The sequence below is a fragment of the Neomonachus schauinslandi genome, chromosome 10 (assembly GCF_002201575.2).
Source record: "Neomonachus schauinslandi chromosome 10, ASM220157v2, whole genome shotgun sequence".
NCBI classification, from domain to species: Eukaryota; Metazoa; Chordata; class Mammalia; order Carnivora; family Phocidae; genus Neomonachus; species Neomonachus schauinslandi.
The window spans coordinates 137,958,132-137,971,538 of record NC_058412.1 but is presented as its reverse complement, the minus strand read 5'-3'; the positions used below and the strand labels follow the sequence as shown (position 1 = coordinate 137,971,538).

General features: G+C 53.3%; 1 protein-coding gene across 1 annotated transcript in view; it reads left to right on the top strand.

Annotated features, from left to right (window-relative positions):
- The first annotated feature begins 270 nt into the window (after positions 1-270).
- ZBTB46 (zinc finger and BTB domain containing 46) overlaps positions 271-13,407 on the top strand; it is a 36,024-nt gene continuing 22,887 nt past the window's right edge. The window contains exons 1-2 of the mRNA XM_021677857.1: positions 271-1,207; positions 12,786-13,070. Coding sequence (XP_021533532.1) covers positions 271-1,207; positions 12,786-13,070 — 1,222 coding nt within the window. The remainder of the gene's footprint in view (positions 1,208-12,785; positions 13,071-13,407) is intronic.

Genomic DNA, 13,407 nt, shown 5'->3' with positions numbered 1-13,407 from the left:
GGCGGCCGCCCCGTGTAGGGTTCTGTTCAGAAGCCGGTTACCGTGGCGGTCAGCCTTGAACCCAGGAACTCACTGCAGACGCTGCTCAGGTCCACCCGCCTGGTGGCTGCCGGTGGCCGGAGGCACAGGCTCTGACCCTGCGCGGCAGCCGGGCTCTCGAGGAGGGTGCGCTCCACCGAACCTCCACGGGCGTGTCTGTGTCGTCGGGTGGCTAACTCGCGTGTTCTTGCCCCCGCAGAGTCTGTAGAACAGCGACACCAAGGCTTCCCCATGAACAACCGGAAGGAAGACATGGAAATCACGTCCCACTACCGTCACCTGCTCCGCGAGCTCAACGAGCAGAGGCAGCACGGCGTCCTGTGTGACGTCTGTGTCGTGGTCGAGGGCAAGGTCTTCAAGGCGCACAAGAACGTCCTGCTCGGCAGCAGCCGCTACTTTAAGACGCTTTACTGCCAGGTGCAGAAGGCGTCCGACCAGGCCACGGTCACACACCTGGACATCGTCACGGCCCAGGGCTTCAAGGCCATCATTGACTTCATGTACTCTGCCCACCTGGCCCTCACGAGCAGGAATGTCATCGAGGTGATGTCCGCGGCCAGCTTCCTGCAGATGACGGACATCGTGCAGGCCTGTCACGACTTCATCAAGGCAGCGCTGGACATCAGCATCAAGCCAGATGCCTCGGACGAGCTTTCGGAGTTTGAGATTAGTGCCCCTCCCGGCAGCAGCACGGATGCGCTGATCTCGGCTGTGATGGCCGGAAGGAGCATCTCCCCGTGGTTGGCTCGGCGCATGAGTCCTGCCAATTCTTCCGGAGACTCGGCCATCACCAGCTGCCACGAGGGAGGAAGCAGCTACGGGAAGGAGGACCAGGAGCCCAAGGCCGATGGTCCTGATGACATTTCCTCGCAGTCTCTGTGGCCTGGGGATGTGGGCTACGGGTCTCTGCGGGTCAAGGAAGAGCAGATCTCGCCGTCTCATTACGGAGGGAGTGAGCTGCCTTCCGCCAGGGATGGTGTGATACAGAACTCTTTCTCAGAGCAGGCTGGAGGCGATGGCTGGCAGCCCACAGGTCGAAGGAAGAATCGGAAGAACAAAGAGACAGTCCGGCATATCACACAGCAGGTGGAGGACGATAGCCGGGCCGGCTCCCCGGTGGCCTCCTTCCTTCCGACGTCTGGGTGGCCGTTCAGCAGCCGAGACTCAAGTAAGCCTTTTGTTTTTTACGGGCAGGGGCTGAGACCCCGTTGGGCCACCGCGGCCCCAAAGCGCTGCACGTCGGTGGCCCTGTGGCCGTTAGTTATGTAGGTGAAGCAGGCATTCCAGGCCCATGCCGGTGCCTTCCCGTGGGCCGTCTCTGGTCGTGGTAGGTTGGTACAAGTCCAGGGAGTAGGACGTTGGGGACCCCATCAGTACAGTGTCCACGTCACCGGCACACAGGGGCTGCCTGGGGTAGGGCTTCTTTAAAGGTGAGGGGTCAGCAGCTGGAAAAGTGGGGTCAACTTGAAGTGTCTGCTTTCCTTTTCATAGGGGAGCCATTCGTAAACCCCAATTTTAAATGATTGAAACGTTAAAGTGTTAAACGGTGGAAACGTGCATCAGATGAGGTGACATGAAGGTGGGACGTCGCAGACGCTCACCGTCCCGCGGCCTCAGTCCTGGGTTTTCTCTCCAGGAGACGTGGGTTTCGGTCATTGTTGTGACATTGAGCAAACTGTCACATGCCCGTGTTTTGTCCCTGGCCAAGAGCTTATCTTGACCTGGGGGGCCCGAAGGCCTCTGGCGGTAAAGCACCCCTCGCAATGAGGGATGTCCCCTCGTTTTCAACCAATACAGCTCCGCTGGTTCAAGCTAGCAGACGTATCATTTTCTTGCATTTGCTGGGTGTTGCTGCACAGCGAGGGCCCCCCCCCGCCCGACCACGCGTCTGGCCCCGCGTTAGGGTCAGCGCCGCTCCGTGCTTAGCTTTGCTGAATCTGGTCCTCGCAGTCTGGATGACAGTTCTGTGTCTGTCTCCCAGACGAGTGGATAACAAAGTAGACATTTACCAAAACACCGGGCGCCCTTCCTGGTGCTGAGCCCGTAATGCTTACAGCTGGGCTAGCCTTTCTCCGAGGCAGACGGGCGACCTGGCTCCCTCCAGCCCCAGGTGCAGTGGGGTGGGGAGGGATGAGGAAAGGCATTTGGTGGATCAGAGTTGGTCCAGAGCAGGATGGAGGCATCTTACAAGTTCTTGTCCTGGGGAGGGCCCTCCAGGAAGGTCAGCAATCATCCGGAACATGGGAATGGACTGAGGTGAACGCAGCAAACTGGGGTAATAGTCCTGAAAAATGTCATGGATGCTAAGCATCCTGTGCTCAGGTTGGGGGGCGCCTGCCCACTCCCCCAGCCCAGAGGCTTCCTGGGCCGGGCGACTGGGGCCCCTGCATGAGCCCGGGCTCCTCCTCTCTGCTGTCAATGCACTAGCTTTTATTATCGTGGTAAGATGTATATGCCATAACCCTCGCTCTTTTAACCCTTTCTAAGTATGTAATTTATTGGCATTAAATACATTCACATTGTTATGCAACCATCATTACTGTTTATCTTCAAAAGGTTTCCATCACCCCAAATGAAACTCTTATCCATTAAGCAGTGCCTCCCTGAGATGCACTGTAGCCTGTATTATTCCTTGTCATTCTCTGTCCCCGTGTGTTCCCAGCCCTGAGCACATGGCCAGACCCCTGTATGTTCAGTACAAGTTGGCTGAACCATGATTTTTCAACCTTGGGCTGGATGACTCTGCCATGGGGACTGTCCTGGGCGCTCTAGGATGGAGGCGGCATCCCTGACCTCCACCCACTAGATGCCAGGAGCAACCCATCCCCAAGTTTGCTGACAACCAGAAGTGTGTCCAGGCATTATAAATGTCTCTGATGGGCAGCACCCCACAGCTTTTGGAGTTTAACCGAGCTGAGAAGAAGGTGAAGTTTCCAAGCTGGTAGAAAAGCCACCTGCCTGTCTCCCTGTTAGCTGTTGGTAGGGAGAGGTACACTCCGTGTGCTCCAAACTTTGTAATCTGTCACCAGCTCTGACTAAACTCTGAGAAGCAACAGTCCCTGGTGCATGACTTAAGGACAGATGCTCTGTGTGGAACCTTCTGGGGTGCTCAGTGCCGCAGTCCTGTCCTGGGACACCTGCTTGAGTGCCGTGAGCCGCCCAGCGGGCTGCGATGCTGGAGGTCTTACGGTTCGAGGGCCCATCTGCACAGTGAAGAATGTTTGCTCCTTAGGCCTGTGGGTTTGAGGTTTTAAATGCAGTTGTCAAGCAGAAGGTGTTTTTAGAATCCAACAAGTGATTCGGCTGTGTACTTTTGTTAATGTCTTAAATCCCTTGGGTTACCAAGGCAACTGTGAACCGCTTCTGTTAGATTATTCTGAGTTGCAAAGACAAGGACATGAGGTTGTAGGCTCGCCTAGGATGGTTTCTGCCGGCTTTGGTGGCCATTATCCCTCCACTCTGGCCCTGGGGCTGGGTGTGGAAGTGTGAATTGCGATCCCAGTGGAGGTCAGTTTGTTTTCATTAAATATCTATTATCTCTCTTCGAGAAGAGTATTTTTAAATTCTCATCCTATTTGTAGGAGAAAGGACCCTATTCCAAGGGAATGTGTCAGGTGGTTATTGCAGATCATTTGGGGGCTCAGTACAGATGCTCGGATATCCAAGGCTGCATGCCCTATCCCTTCTGTGTGTCCCCACCTTGACTTGTGGTGATTTGGAGCCTGTTAGCATTTAAGAGTGATTTTTCCAAGCAAAAGGCCAAGAGCTTCTACGAAAACGTCTGTTGAAATTTACTTCTGAGTTATAGCAGTTCGCTTGTGTGACAGCTCGAGGGCGCAGGTAGGCTGCAGTAAAGTCGTGGCCAGACCCCCGTTCCTTCTCCTTGTCCTCCTTGGGGCCCTGGCTTCCCCCTTTGTGTGCGACCCCGAGATGGCCCCAGGCCCCCGATGAGGTGGATCTGTAGCTGCTAGTTCAGAAGCCGGTATGGGAAGAGCCCAGGTGTTTGTCCTAATGTCCCATACATGTTCCTAAAAGGTTTTGTGAAAAAGAGAGTTCTGTAGCTAGAATAAAACGTGTGGGTTTTGTAAAGTAAATGTTTATACGTATATTCTTGTAAAGTTGGGTCTTTAGTTGTAAAGTTGGACGTCCTGGGATTTTTAAGAACGTGTTGGAACCACAGGACGGCTTCAGGTGAAGGTGGTCTCTGTAGGCTCCCAGCCGGCTCCTCATGCCCTTGTGGCCTCTTGCCTGTGCGGGGAAGGGGGAGGGGCAGGTGCGACATCTTGCAGGCTAGGGGAGCCCACGCTGCCCCTGCTGAGGTCAGAGGGTCCTTGCTGGGGCTGAGTAGGGAGGAGACGTCCCCGGCTGGACTGTCTTAGTCTGCCCTCAGGCACCGTCCTAAACCACAGGAGGGCACGGATGGATTCGTTTGAGAAGCGGTGAAGCTTGTGAGTTTGAGTTAAGCTACACGTCGGTCCATGATCTGAGTGGAGATGTAAGGGACGAGCAGAGTGCCCAGCACCCAGGGCGTGATCCTCTGGGCACTCTGCTGGAAGCCAGCTTTCCACTGCCAACACTTGCGCGGACTTGATCGCTTCTCTCTCTCTCTCTTTGAAGATTTTATTTATTTATTTGACAGAGAGAAAGAGACAGTGAGACAGGGAACACAAGCAGAGGGAGTGGGAGAGGGAGAAGCAGGCTTCCCGCGGAGCAGGGAGCCCGATGCTGGGCTCCATCCCAGGACCCTGGGACCATGACCTGAGCTGAAGGCAGATGCTTAACGACTGAGCCACCCAGGCACCCCGTTGATCGCTTCTCTTAAAGAAAGTTGTCTTGCCTAGTCTGGTATTTGTGTTTGGAGGTAAAAGAGCCTGAATGAAAAGTGACACCATGGTATTGTGGGGCTGGGACTGGACCTGCCTCCCGCATCCACACTGTTGGACCCTGTTCCTGACACTTGAGCTCCACCCCTTGTCAGCCCCTCTGCTCTTCTCCTTTCCTCAAAAGTTTGAGCTCAGTTGTAGACCCCAGATGTTTTTCCTTCAGGTCTGAGCAGAATTCTATGGAATCTGTTCTGGTTGACCTTGTTGCTGTCAGTCAGATGGCAGCTAAGGACCCGACAGAGACAGCAATCCTGTTTGTTGGAATATTGGCTGAGCGCGTGGAACGCAGGGGCCGTAATGGGCGCCCCTGCCGCCGGGATGAGAGGTAGCGAGGTGTCCTTTGTCTGATCCGGGAGGGTGGGAAACGCTGGTGACTCGGAACAGCAGAGCAGTAACAGAAGCCAGATGCCTGCGTGGGAAGGGGCCCTGCGGGTGGAGGCGTGCTTCACGGGCATGCCCTGTGACTCGTGGCTCATCCACGCCCGATGCCGTACTTCTGAATCATCGTCCTGGTTGCGGATCCTGGGACCTCGGCTTTGCTGAGCTCCTGCAGCTTCTTTTCCTACCCGAATGAAAGCGCTTCTTTTGCGTCCGGACTTTCTAGAACATGGAGTTCATGAAGGGTGAGTCTTTGAAGGGCTCTCACGATATTCAGCTCAGCCCCCTGTTCTTCCAGGTGCAGAGACTGAGGCTGGGTGCTGCTGAGTGGCTTGTCCCCAGGGGTGCCCAGCAGGGCTGGGAGGACGCCCCACCAGGAGGGAGCTCTGCAGAAGAGCTGGAGTGTGTTCTGGGCTGGTGCTTGACAAGGCAGGCCACGTCGTGAGGCTGTGTCAGGCTGGAGCAGGAGGTGGAGGTGCTTCTGGAAGCCCCTTGAGCCGAGCAGCCCTCTGGGCTCTGGCGACGGTGAGCTCAGGATCCCCAGAGTTCAGCTCAGGGGAATGTGCATGAGTTGGTATGATTGACATTTTGCTAAGCAGCACTGGGATGTGTCTTTGCAGAGAGTGTGACCACATCCTTGTGCTCAAGGATCGTGCAGAAAGGAGCCCTCTCCAGCTCCCGAGTACAGGGGGCTGCCCCCCAACAGCCTCGCTGAGTTAACGTGCGTGTTCCGAAGCGAGCCTTCACTGCTTCGTGGTTGGTCCACACATGGGCAACCATCTCTGTGGATCCTGTTTTGATTTGAACTTGAGGGCTTGGTTTTCTTTAACCAAGTGCTTACTTTCTTTTGGTGTTTGTAGACCATGACAGTGATGCCCGGAGGGTCTTCTGACTTGGGGCTGCCTGTGTCTGGTGCCCCGGGGCGAGGCAGCATTTGTCTCCCGGTGAGGAGGAGGGACTTGGCTATGTTGAAAGCCTCAGGGTGAGACTATGTATATGCATATATAATATATATATATGTGAAAGCACAGCTTGTAAAATTCCATTTAAATGGAGATATTAAGAGGAGTAGTGTTATTTTAAAGTGTTCATTTGAAAATTTTTATGCCACCGCTTTTTTCAAACTTCGAAAAAGGTGCAAACCCCTCACTGTTCAGCTGGCTAATGAGCAGCCCCCGAAGGCCCGCACGTCAGTCCTGGGGGCCGCCTCCCCCAGAGGGTTGCTGCCTGCCGTGGGTTTCTCTCAGGTACGCTGGGGTGGGATGAAGCCACGGCTGCACCTTGCGTGTGGGTTCCAGTGTGTGCGTGCACACCGTGGACTCCTTGTCCTGATGTGGACGGCTCTGGGCTGTTGCCGGTTTTGGTCATGAAGATCAGTGCTGCCTTTGGGTCTTGTTCTGGTATGTTCTGGAGGTGTTTCAAGGGGGTGCATCCGTTCCCTACAGCTGCTGTGGGAAGTTACCACGAACCTAGCAGCTTAAAGTAGCACAACCGTATTATTTTACAGATGTTAGGAGTCTGAATTTGGGTGGCAGTTCCTTCTGGAGCCTCCAGAAGAGAACGTTCCTTGGCTTTCTCCAGCTTCTAGAAGCACAGCCTTCCTTGGCTCCTGGCCCCACATCGCTCTGCCCTCCTGCCTCCCTCTTCCGCTTAGAAGGACCCTTGTGTTGACAGTACCCACCCGGATAATCTTCCCACCTCAGGGTCCCTGACTCCATCACACCCGCAAAATCCCTTTCTGAGCTGAAATCAAGAGTCAGATGCTCGGGACGCCTGGGTGGCTCAGTCATTAAGCATCTTCCTCCAGCCTCCAGCTCAGGTCATGATCTGAGGGTCCTGGGATCGAGCCCCGTGTCAGGCTCCCTGCTCCGTGGGGAGTCTGCTTCTCCCTCTCCCACTCCCCCTGCTTGTGTTCTCTCTCTCTCTCAAACAAATAAATAAAATCTTAAAGAAAATAAAAGATGCTCAACCGACTGAGCCACCCAGGGGCCCCAAGGAAGTTTTTTTTGTGTGAAAATTGCCATTCTTTCTTCCTATTTCTTGGAGTATAATATACATACAGTAAATTGCACAAATTTCGAGTTTGAATAATTTTTTGTTTCTCTCCCTAACATTTTATTGGGGAAATATTTACACTTAGAGAGAAGTTGAAAAAAAAAAATGAGCACGTCTGCTGCCTAGATTCTCCACTTAACATTTTGCTACGTTTGCTTTATTACATGCTTATCCATCTAATCATCGAAAACCCATTTTATTTTTCAATGCATTTCAGAGTACCTGGCCGATGTCCCGTATACTTCATCCCAAAACACTCCAGCGAGCATTTCATTAGAGTTCAGCCTGTGTTTCCATTTTTAAGGTCACTTTGACACCTGGCACGCACCATTCCCCGGTGTGCCTCTCGATGAGTCTTGGTCCATGTGTGTCCCTACGCCCCACCTGAGGAGCAGAGCATCCCCGCCCCAGCAGCCTCCAACCTGACTCGTTCTGCCACAGCTCTTCTCTGCCGGCCTAGCGCTTCCTCTGGACGAAACCACGTGGCACACGCCCTGCTTCGTGCGCCTGGCCCCGGGGCATGTGCGTGGCCGCATCTCCTGTAGTCCACACCTGGGGGGCTCTGCCTAGTGTCCCTGGGCCCGAATACGCTGCCGGGTGATTATCCAGATTCTTGTTAACTGCTGTGTGGGCAGGAGCCAATTTTTGCTATTATGAATAAGACTTCTGTGAGCATTTTTGGCAAGCCTATTTTGTGGACGTATGTTTCATTTCTCTTGAGCAAATACCTAGGAGTGCAGTGGCTGGGTCACAGGGAAGGGGTGACTTTAGTTTTATAAGGAACTGCCAGACCTTCTCCTGAGTGTCTGCACCCCCCCTCATAGTGTGAGGAATTTTGGTTGCTCCCCATCCTCCACAGCTTTGCCCATTGTCTTTTTAATCTGAACCAGCCTAGTGGGTGAGTTTGGTGAGCTTTGACAAATGCATACATCTCTATGTCGGGAGAGAGAACACTTCCCTTGCCTGGTGCAGCCCCTCCCGTCCTTTCTGCTCACCCCCCACCCACCCAGGCCACTCTTGACTCCTGTCCCCAACGTGGCCTGGAACTGCAGTGCATGCTCTCCTGTCTGGCTTATTTTATTTAACTCTTGTTTTTCCATTTTGAGGTTATTGTAGATGAATGATGAGCTGTAAGAAATAACACGGAGGGGCCCTGTGTCCCCTGAGGCCGTTTCCCCAAGGCTGACGTCTTGCGAACACCGTCACTGCCACCACCTGTATCTGGACGTTGACACGGTCCACGGACCTCAGCCCCCACCACAGCGGCCGCCGAAGACCCCGGGGTCGCTACCCCCCCTTTGGCAGCTGCTAATCTGCCCGCGTTTCTGTGATTTTCAACGTGCTTTTGAGGTTTGTCCGCGTTGTCGTGTGCATCACTAAATCCTATTTCCAGCTTGTGTTCTGTTCTCTGGCTGTAACACGCTGTGTTGACTCCTTCACCTGTTTGCGGTTTTTCGGGTGGTTTCCGGCGCTGTGAACACGCCGCTGGGATGTGCTGGGACGTCTTTGTGCACATGTGAGTTTTGATTCCTCTCAGGTGAACTCCCGGGGCCGTGACTGCTGGGACCCTAGGCTCATGCTGGCTTTGCTCGAAGTCCCCTTTGCTTCACATCGTCGTCAACAGTTCACACTGTTCCCTTTCCCATTTCTAAGCACTCTGGGGGCGTGGCCTGGCGCCTCCTGTGTGCACCCTCGCGTTTCTTTGATGGGCCGTGTTGTTGGTCTTCTTTCCGTGTGTGTGTTAGTCTTTCTTCATCAGGGTCTGACCCGGGTGGCTTGTGCTGGTGGGTTAGAAATGTTGGCCGTGACGAGCCACTCTTCACGCTCTGCTTTCCGGAAGTGCCTGTTCACGTCTTGAACCCGTTTCTCAGGGCTGAGTTGAGAGTTCTCGGCATATTCTGATCACACCTCAGCAGGTGTGTGTCTTGCAGACATTTTCTGTCTTTGCTTCACGTTTTCATTTAACACTGTTTTTGGAGGAGCATACCTTGTAAATCTTGATGGAGCCCGATTTGCGAACTCTTTTCTTTTGAGGCTCCTACGTTTTGAATCCTATCACAGAAATCTTTGCCAAAGGTCACAAACATTCCCCCCCTGTGTTTTCCTGGAAGCTTAACAGATTTGGGTGTGACGTGAAGGTCTGTGGTTCACACTGATTTCTGTATATAGATGTCTAGTTGTTCCAGTACTATTTGCCCAAAACCTGACTTTTACCCGTTGAATCACTTTGCTGACTATATAGTTACAAAGTAATTAATTCAATTGTATATTTATTCAATTATATATATATTTCAAGTAAGGAGGATTTACGGAATGATGTGAAAACTTTTTGAAAATTAAGAAAATGAGGTAACTTGATTTGAACTTGGATAAAGAAAGGTGACATTTTTGAAATAGAGAATACATTTTGGACACATAAAGTGAGAAGGTAAATGTTGGGTGAAATGCATACTTAAAAGTTTTGAACTGTACTGTGCCCCATTTGAGTCTGATTTGGGCTGTAAGCACCTGGGTGGGGGCAGGGATGTGTGCCCCCCGGCACACTCTCTCCGGAAGCTTCCGTGTGTTGTTTGCACAGTGCACACACTGGGCGCCTGTTTGGTGAGCGAGGCAGTGGGCTGAGCGGGGTTGGGGTGTGACATCTGTGCAGACGTTATCAAATGCACCTCGTGAGCACTTTAAAGAATCGTGAAGAGTGGAGATTTGGGGAAATGTGAGAAATGGGGTGCCCCCAGGACACCCTGGTTGTGAGGTCAGCGCCCCTCCCTCCCTGCCCTCCTCGCCCCTCCTGGCCTCCTCCCTCCACGACAGCCCCGTCCCCCAGGCCCTGGAGCCCACGTGGCTGGAACCCACTCTTTCCTGTTTTGAATCTGCTCATACCCCACTTTAGGACCAACACTGCCTGATCTAGTTTGATCATTTAAAAATTCTGCTTATTTTAGGGACGCCTGGGTGGCTCAGTCATTAAGCGTCTGCCTTCGGCTCAGGTCATGATTGCGGGGTCCTGGATGGAGCCCCGCGTTGGACTCCCTGCTCGGCGGGAAGCCTGCTTCTCCCTCTCCCACTCCCCCTGCTTGTGTTCCGTCTCTCGCTGTCTCTGTCAAATAAATAAATAAAATCTTAAAAAAAAAAATTCTGCTTATTTTAATTATAATCTCTTTTCTGCTTTCCAGCTAAAGATTGTGAGCTAAATTTTTTGTGTGTGTGAGCTAAATTTTCAAAATGCTATGATGTATCATTTATTTTTATTTTTATTTATTTATTTTTTAGATTTTATTTATTTATTTGACAGAGAGAGAGAGACAGCGAGAGAGGGAACACAAGCAGGGGGAGTGGGAGAGGGAGAAGCAGGCTTCTCGCTGAGCTGGGAGCCCGACGTGGGACTCGATCCCAGGACCCTAGGATCATGACCTGAGCCGAAGGCAGATGCTTAACCGACTGAGCCACCCAGGAGCCCTAGTTATGATGTATCATTTATAGGAAGCGAGAAAAAACAGTGTATTCCCCTCTAGAATAAAACCTTTATGTCTAACTCATCGCCCTTGACAATTAGGTATTTTTAATCCTGTTTGCTTCATTTATTAAAGCGATGTCAGCGTCAGGAAATAAGCCTGAGTGCCTTTCCGTTGCCCATGCACTTGGCGTTTGGTCATTTCTTGCTGCCACATACGGGTATGAGGTGTCTGCCCAGCGGCTGCTCCCGCGTGCTGACCCTTTCTCCCGGGCGCAGGCTCTTCCTGTCTCCCTGGAACCAGCGCCAGCCATTGTGCACGCGTGTGTGCAAGCAGGCTTGTGCACGCACGCATGTGTGTGCTCGTGTGTGCATGTGAGCGTGCACACTTGTGTGGTCGACACCCGACGTGACTAATTTACCAACGACTTTGGAACTCAGCTCATTTTTCAGACGTGAGATTGGACGCTTGGTGTCCTCTCAAGCTTTTTGTAAACAACGTAGCTTGAGTCCTAGGAGATACTGGGGACAGGCAGCCTCCTGGACGTGCCGTTGATTCCGGAACCTCCCTGCACGCACGAGGCTTGGCCTGGGGGTTAGGGCACCCTTGCCAGGACTTGGATTCGCAGGGTGGTTGTGTGAGGGAGGCACGGCGTTGCTTGGACATCCGTCTGTGACGTTCCTCGTGGAATTCATTGGGATTTGGAAGGTTAGCAGCCTTTGCATGAACTGCCGTGGCTTCTGGGCTCCATCCACGTGGTAGCGAGTTCTCACTTGACTCCTTTTCACGACCGAGCAAGAGTCCATTGTGAGGATGGACCGTCTTGCTTGCCCGTCATCCCCCGACATTGGGCTTGTTCCTCTTTCTGTTACGAATAGTGTTGCTGGGAGCTTGTGTGTGTTCACTACTCTTGGGTACGAAACCCTCTGAGGGGGCTGGTGGTAACTCTGTGTGGTCTCTCGAGGAGCTGTCACACTGTCCCCCAGTGGCTGCACCCCTGGATGTTCTGACCAGCAATGGGGGAGTTTCCAGTGTCTTTACACCCTTATCAGCCCTTGTGACCGTCTGACTGGTCTGACGGATTCTAGCCACTCTGGTGGGTGTGAAGTGGCCTCTCGTGGTTTCGAGGTGCGTGTCCCTGATGACCGATGGTGTTGGACATTGCTCACTGGTCATTTATGTGTCTTCTTTGAATGAATATCTGCTCAGGTCCTTTGCCCATTTTAAAAATGGGTTCTTTTTCTTTTTACCAAGTTGTAAGCATTCTTTATATATTCTGAATAGGCTCTCATATCAGATGTATGATTTGTGGATATTTTCATGGGCTGTCTTCTGTCTCCCTTTCCTTCCTTCCTTTTCTCCCTTTCATTTTAAGTAGGCTGCGTGCCCAGTGTGGGGCTCAAACTCACGACCCTGCGGTCACGTGTCACACACTGCATGAATGAGCCGGCCAGGCGCCCTGTCTTTTTCTCCCCTTGAGAGTGTCCTTGGAGGCATAAAAGTTTTTAATTTTGACAAAGCCTAGTTTATCTGTTTTGTTGCTTGTGCTTTTGGTGCCCTGTCTGAGAACCCGTTGCCCAAGCTGAGAGTGAGGAGATTTTCTGAGTTTTGTAGTTTTAGCTCTTCTCTTTAGTCGTCAGTCCATTTTGAGTCACGTCTTCTTTGATAGAGGAAAATCCTGCAGGCATGCAGTGGCCTCTGGCTCCCAGCCCTGGAGCAGAGATTCGAGCTGGTCTTCGTCCTCTTGTCCTGGGAGGGGGTGCCCCCCCGCTTTTCTGAGCGGAGCCCCCACCGGAGGCCTTGGCTGAGACTTCACCACTGTCCCGGGGCAGGTGAGGGATGTCGGCTGGCAGGACGGGACTGGATTTTACGACTAGCTGCTGGGTGGTCAGGAAGCTCGTCACCTCGGCTTCTCCTAAATTTGCCCGCCTCCCACTTGGAGAGTCTTAAAATGACCTGCGTGTGTTTCCTCTCCCAGATGCGGACTTGACGGTGACCGAAGCCAGTAGCTCTGACAGTCGCGGGGAGAGGGCTGAGCTCTTTGGCCACGTGGACGAGGGTCTCCTGGGAGGAGAAGCCAGCTACCTGGGCCCGCCCCTGACCCCGGAGAAGGAGGAGGCCCTGCACCAGGCCACCGCCGTGGCCAACCTGCGGGCGGCGCTCCTGAGTAAGAACAGCCTGCTGTCCCTCAAGGCCGACATGCTCCGGGACGACAGCTCCCTGCTGCTGGACTACCTGCCCAAAGGCACCCACTCCCTGTCCCGTAAGTGCTTTGGAAGGAGATGAGGTGGTGGGCGGGGGGCGCGTCCGCGGGAGAGGTGCGGTGGGGCGCGCGGCTGCGGGGGCCGCGGCGGAGCAGTGGTTGATGTGTGGTTGTTAGGGAACAGCAAGTGCTTGTTCGACCGTTTCATGCTGAAATCGAGGCATCTGAACCAAAAACCTCGTCAAACTTAGAAGTGCGGGGCCTCTAAACGGGAGCCGTGTGTGGGTCCGGAAGGGGGACCGGGATGGCAGCCTCTGTGCAAAGGGACAGGCGTGGGCTCCCTCTGCTGGCCCTCGTCCCGCCTTTGTGCCCGTTCACTCGCAGTGGGGAGCGACGT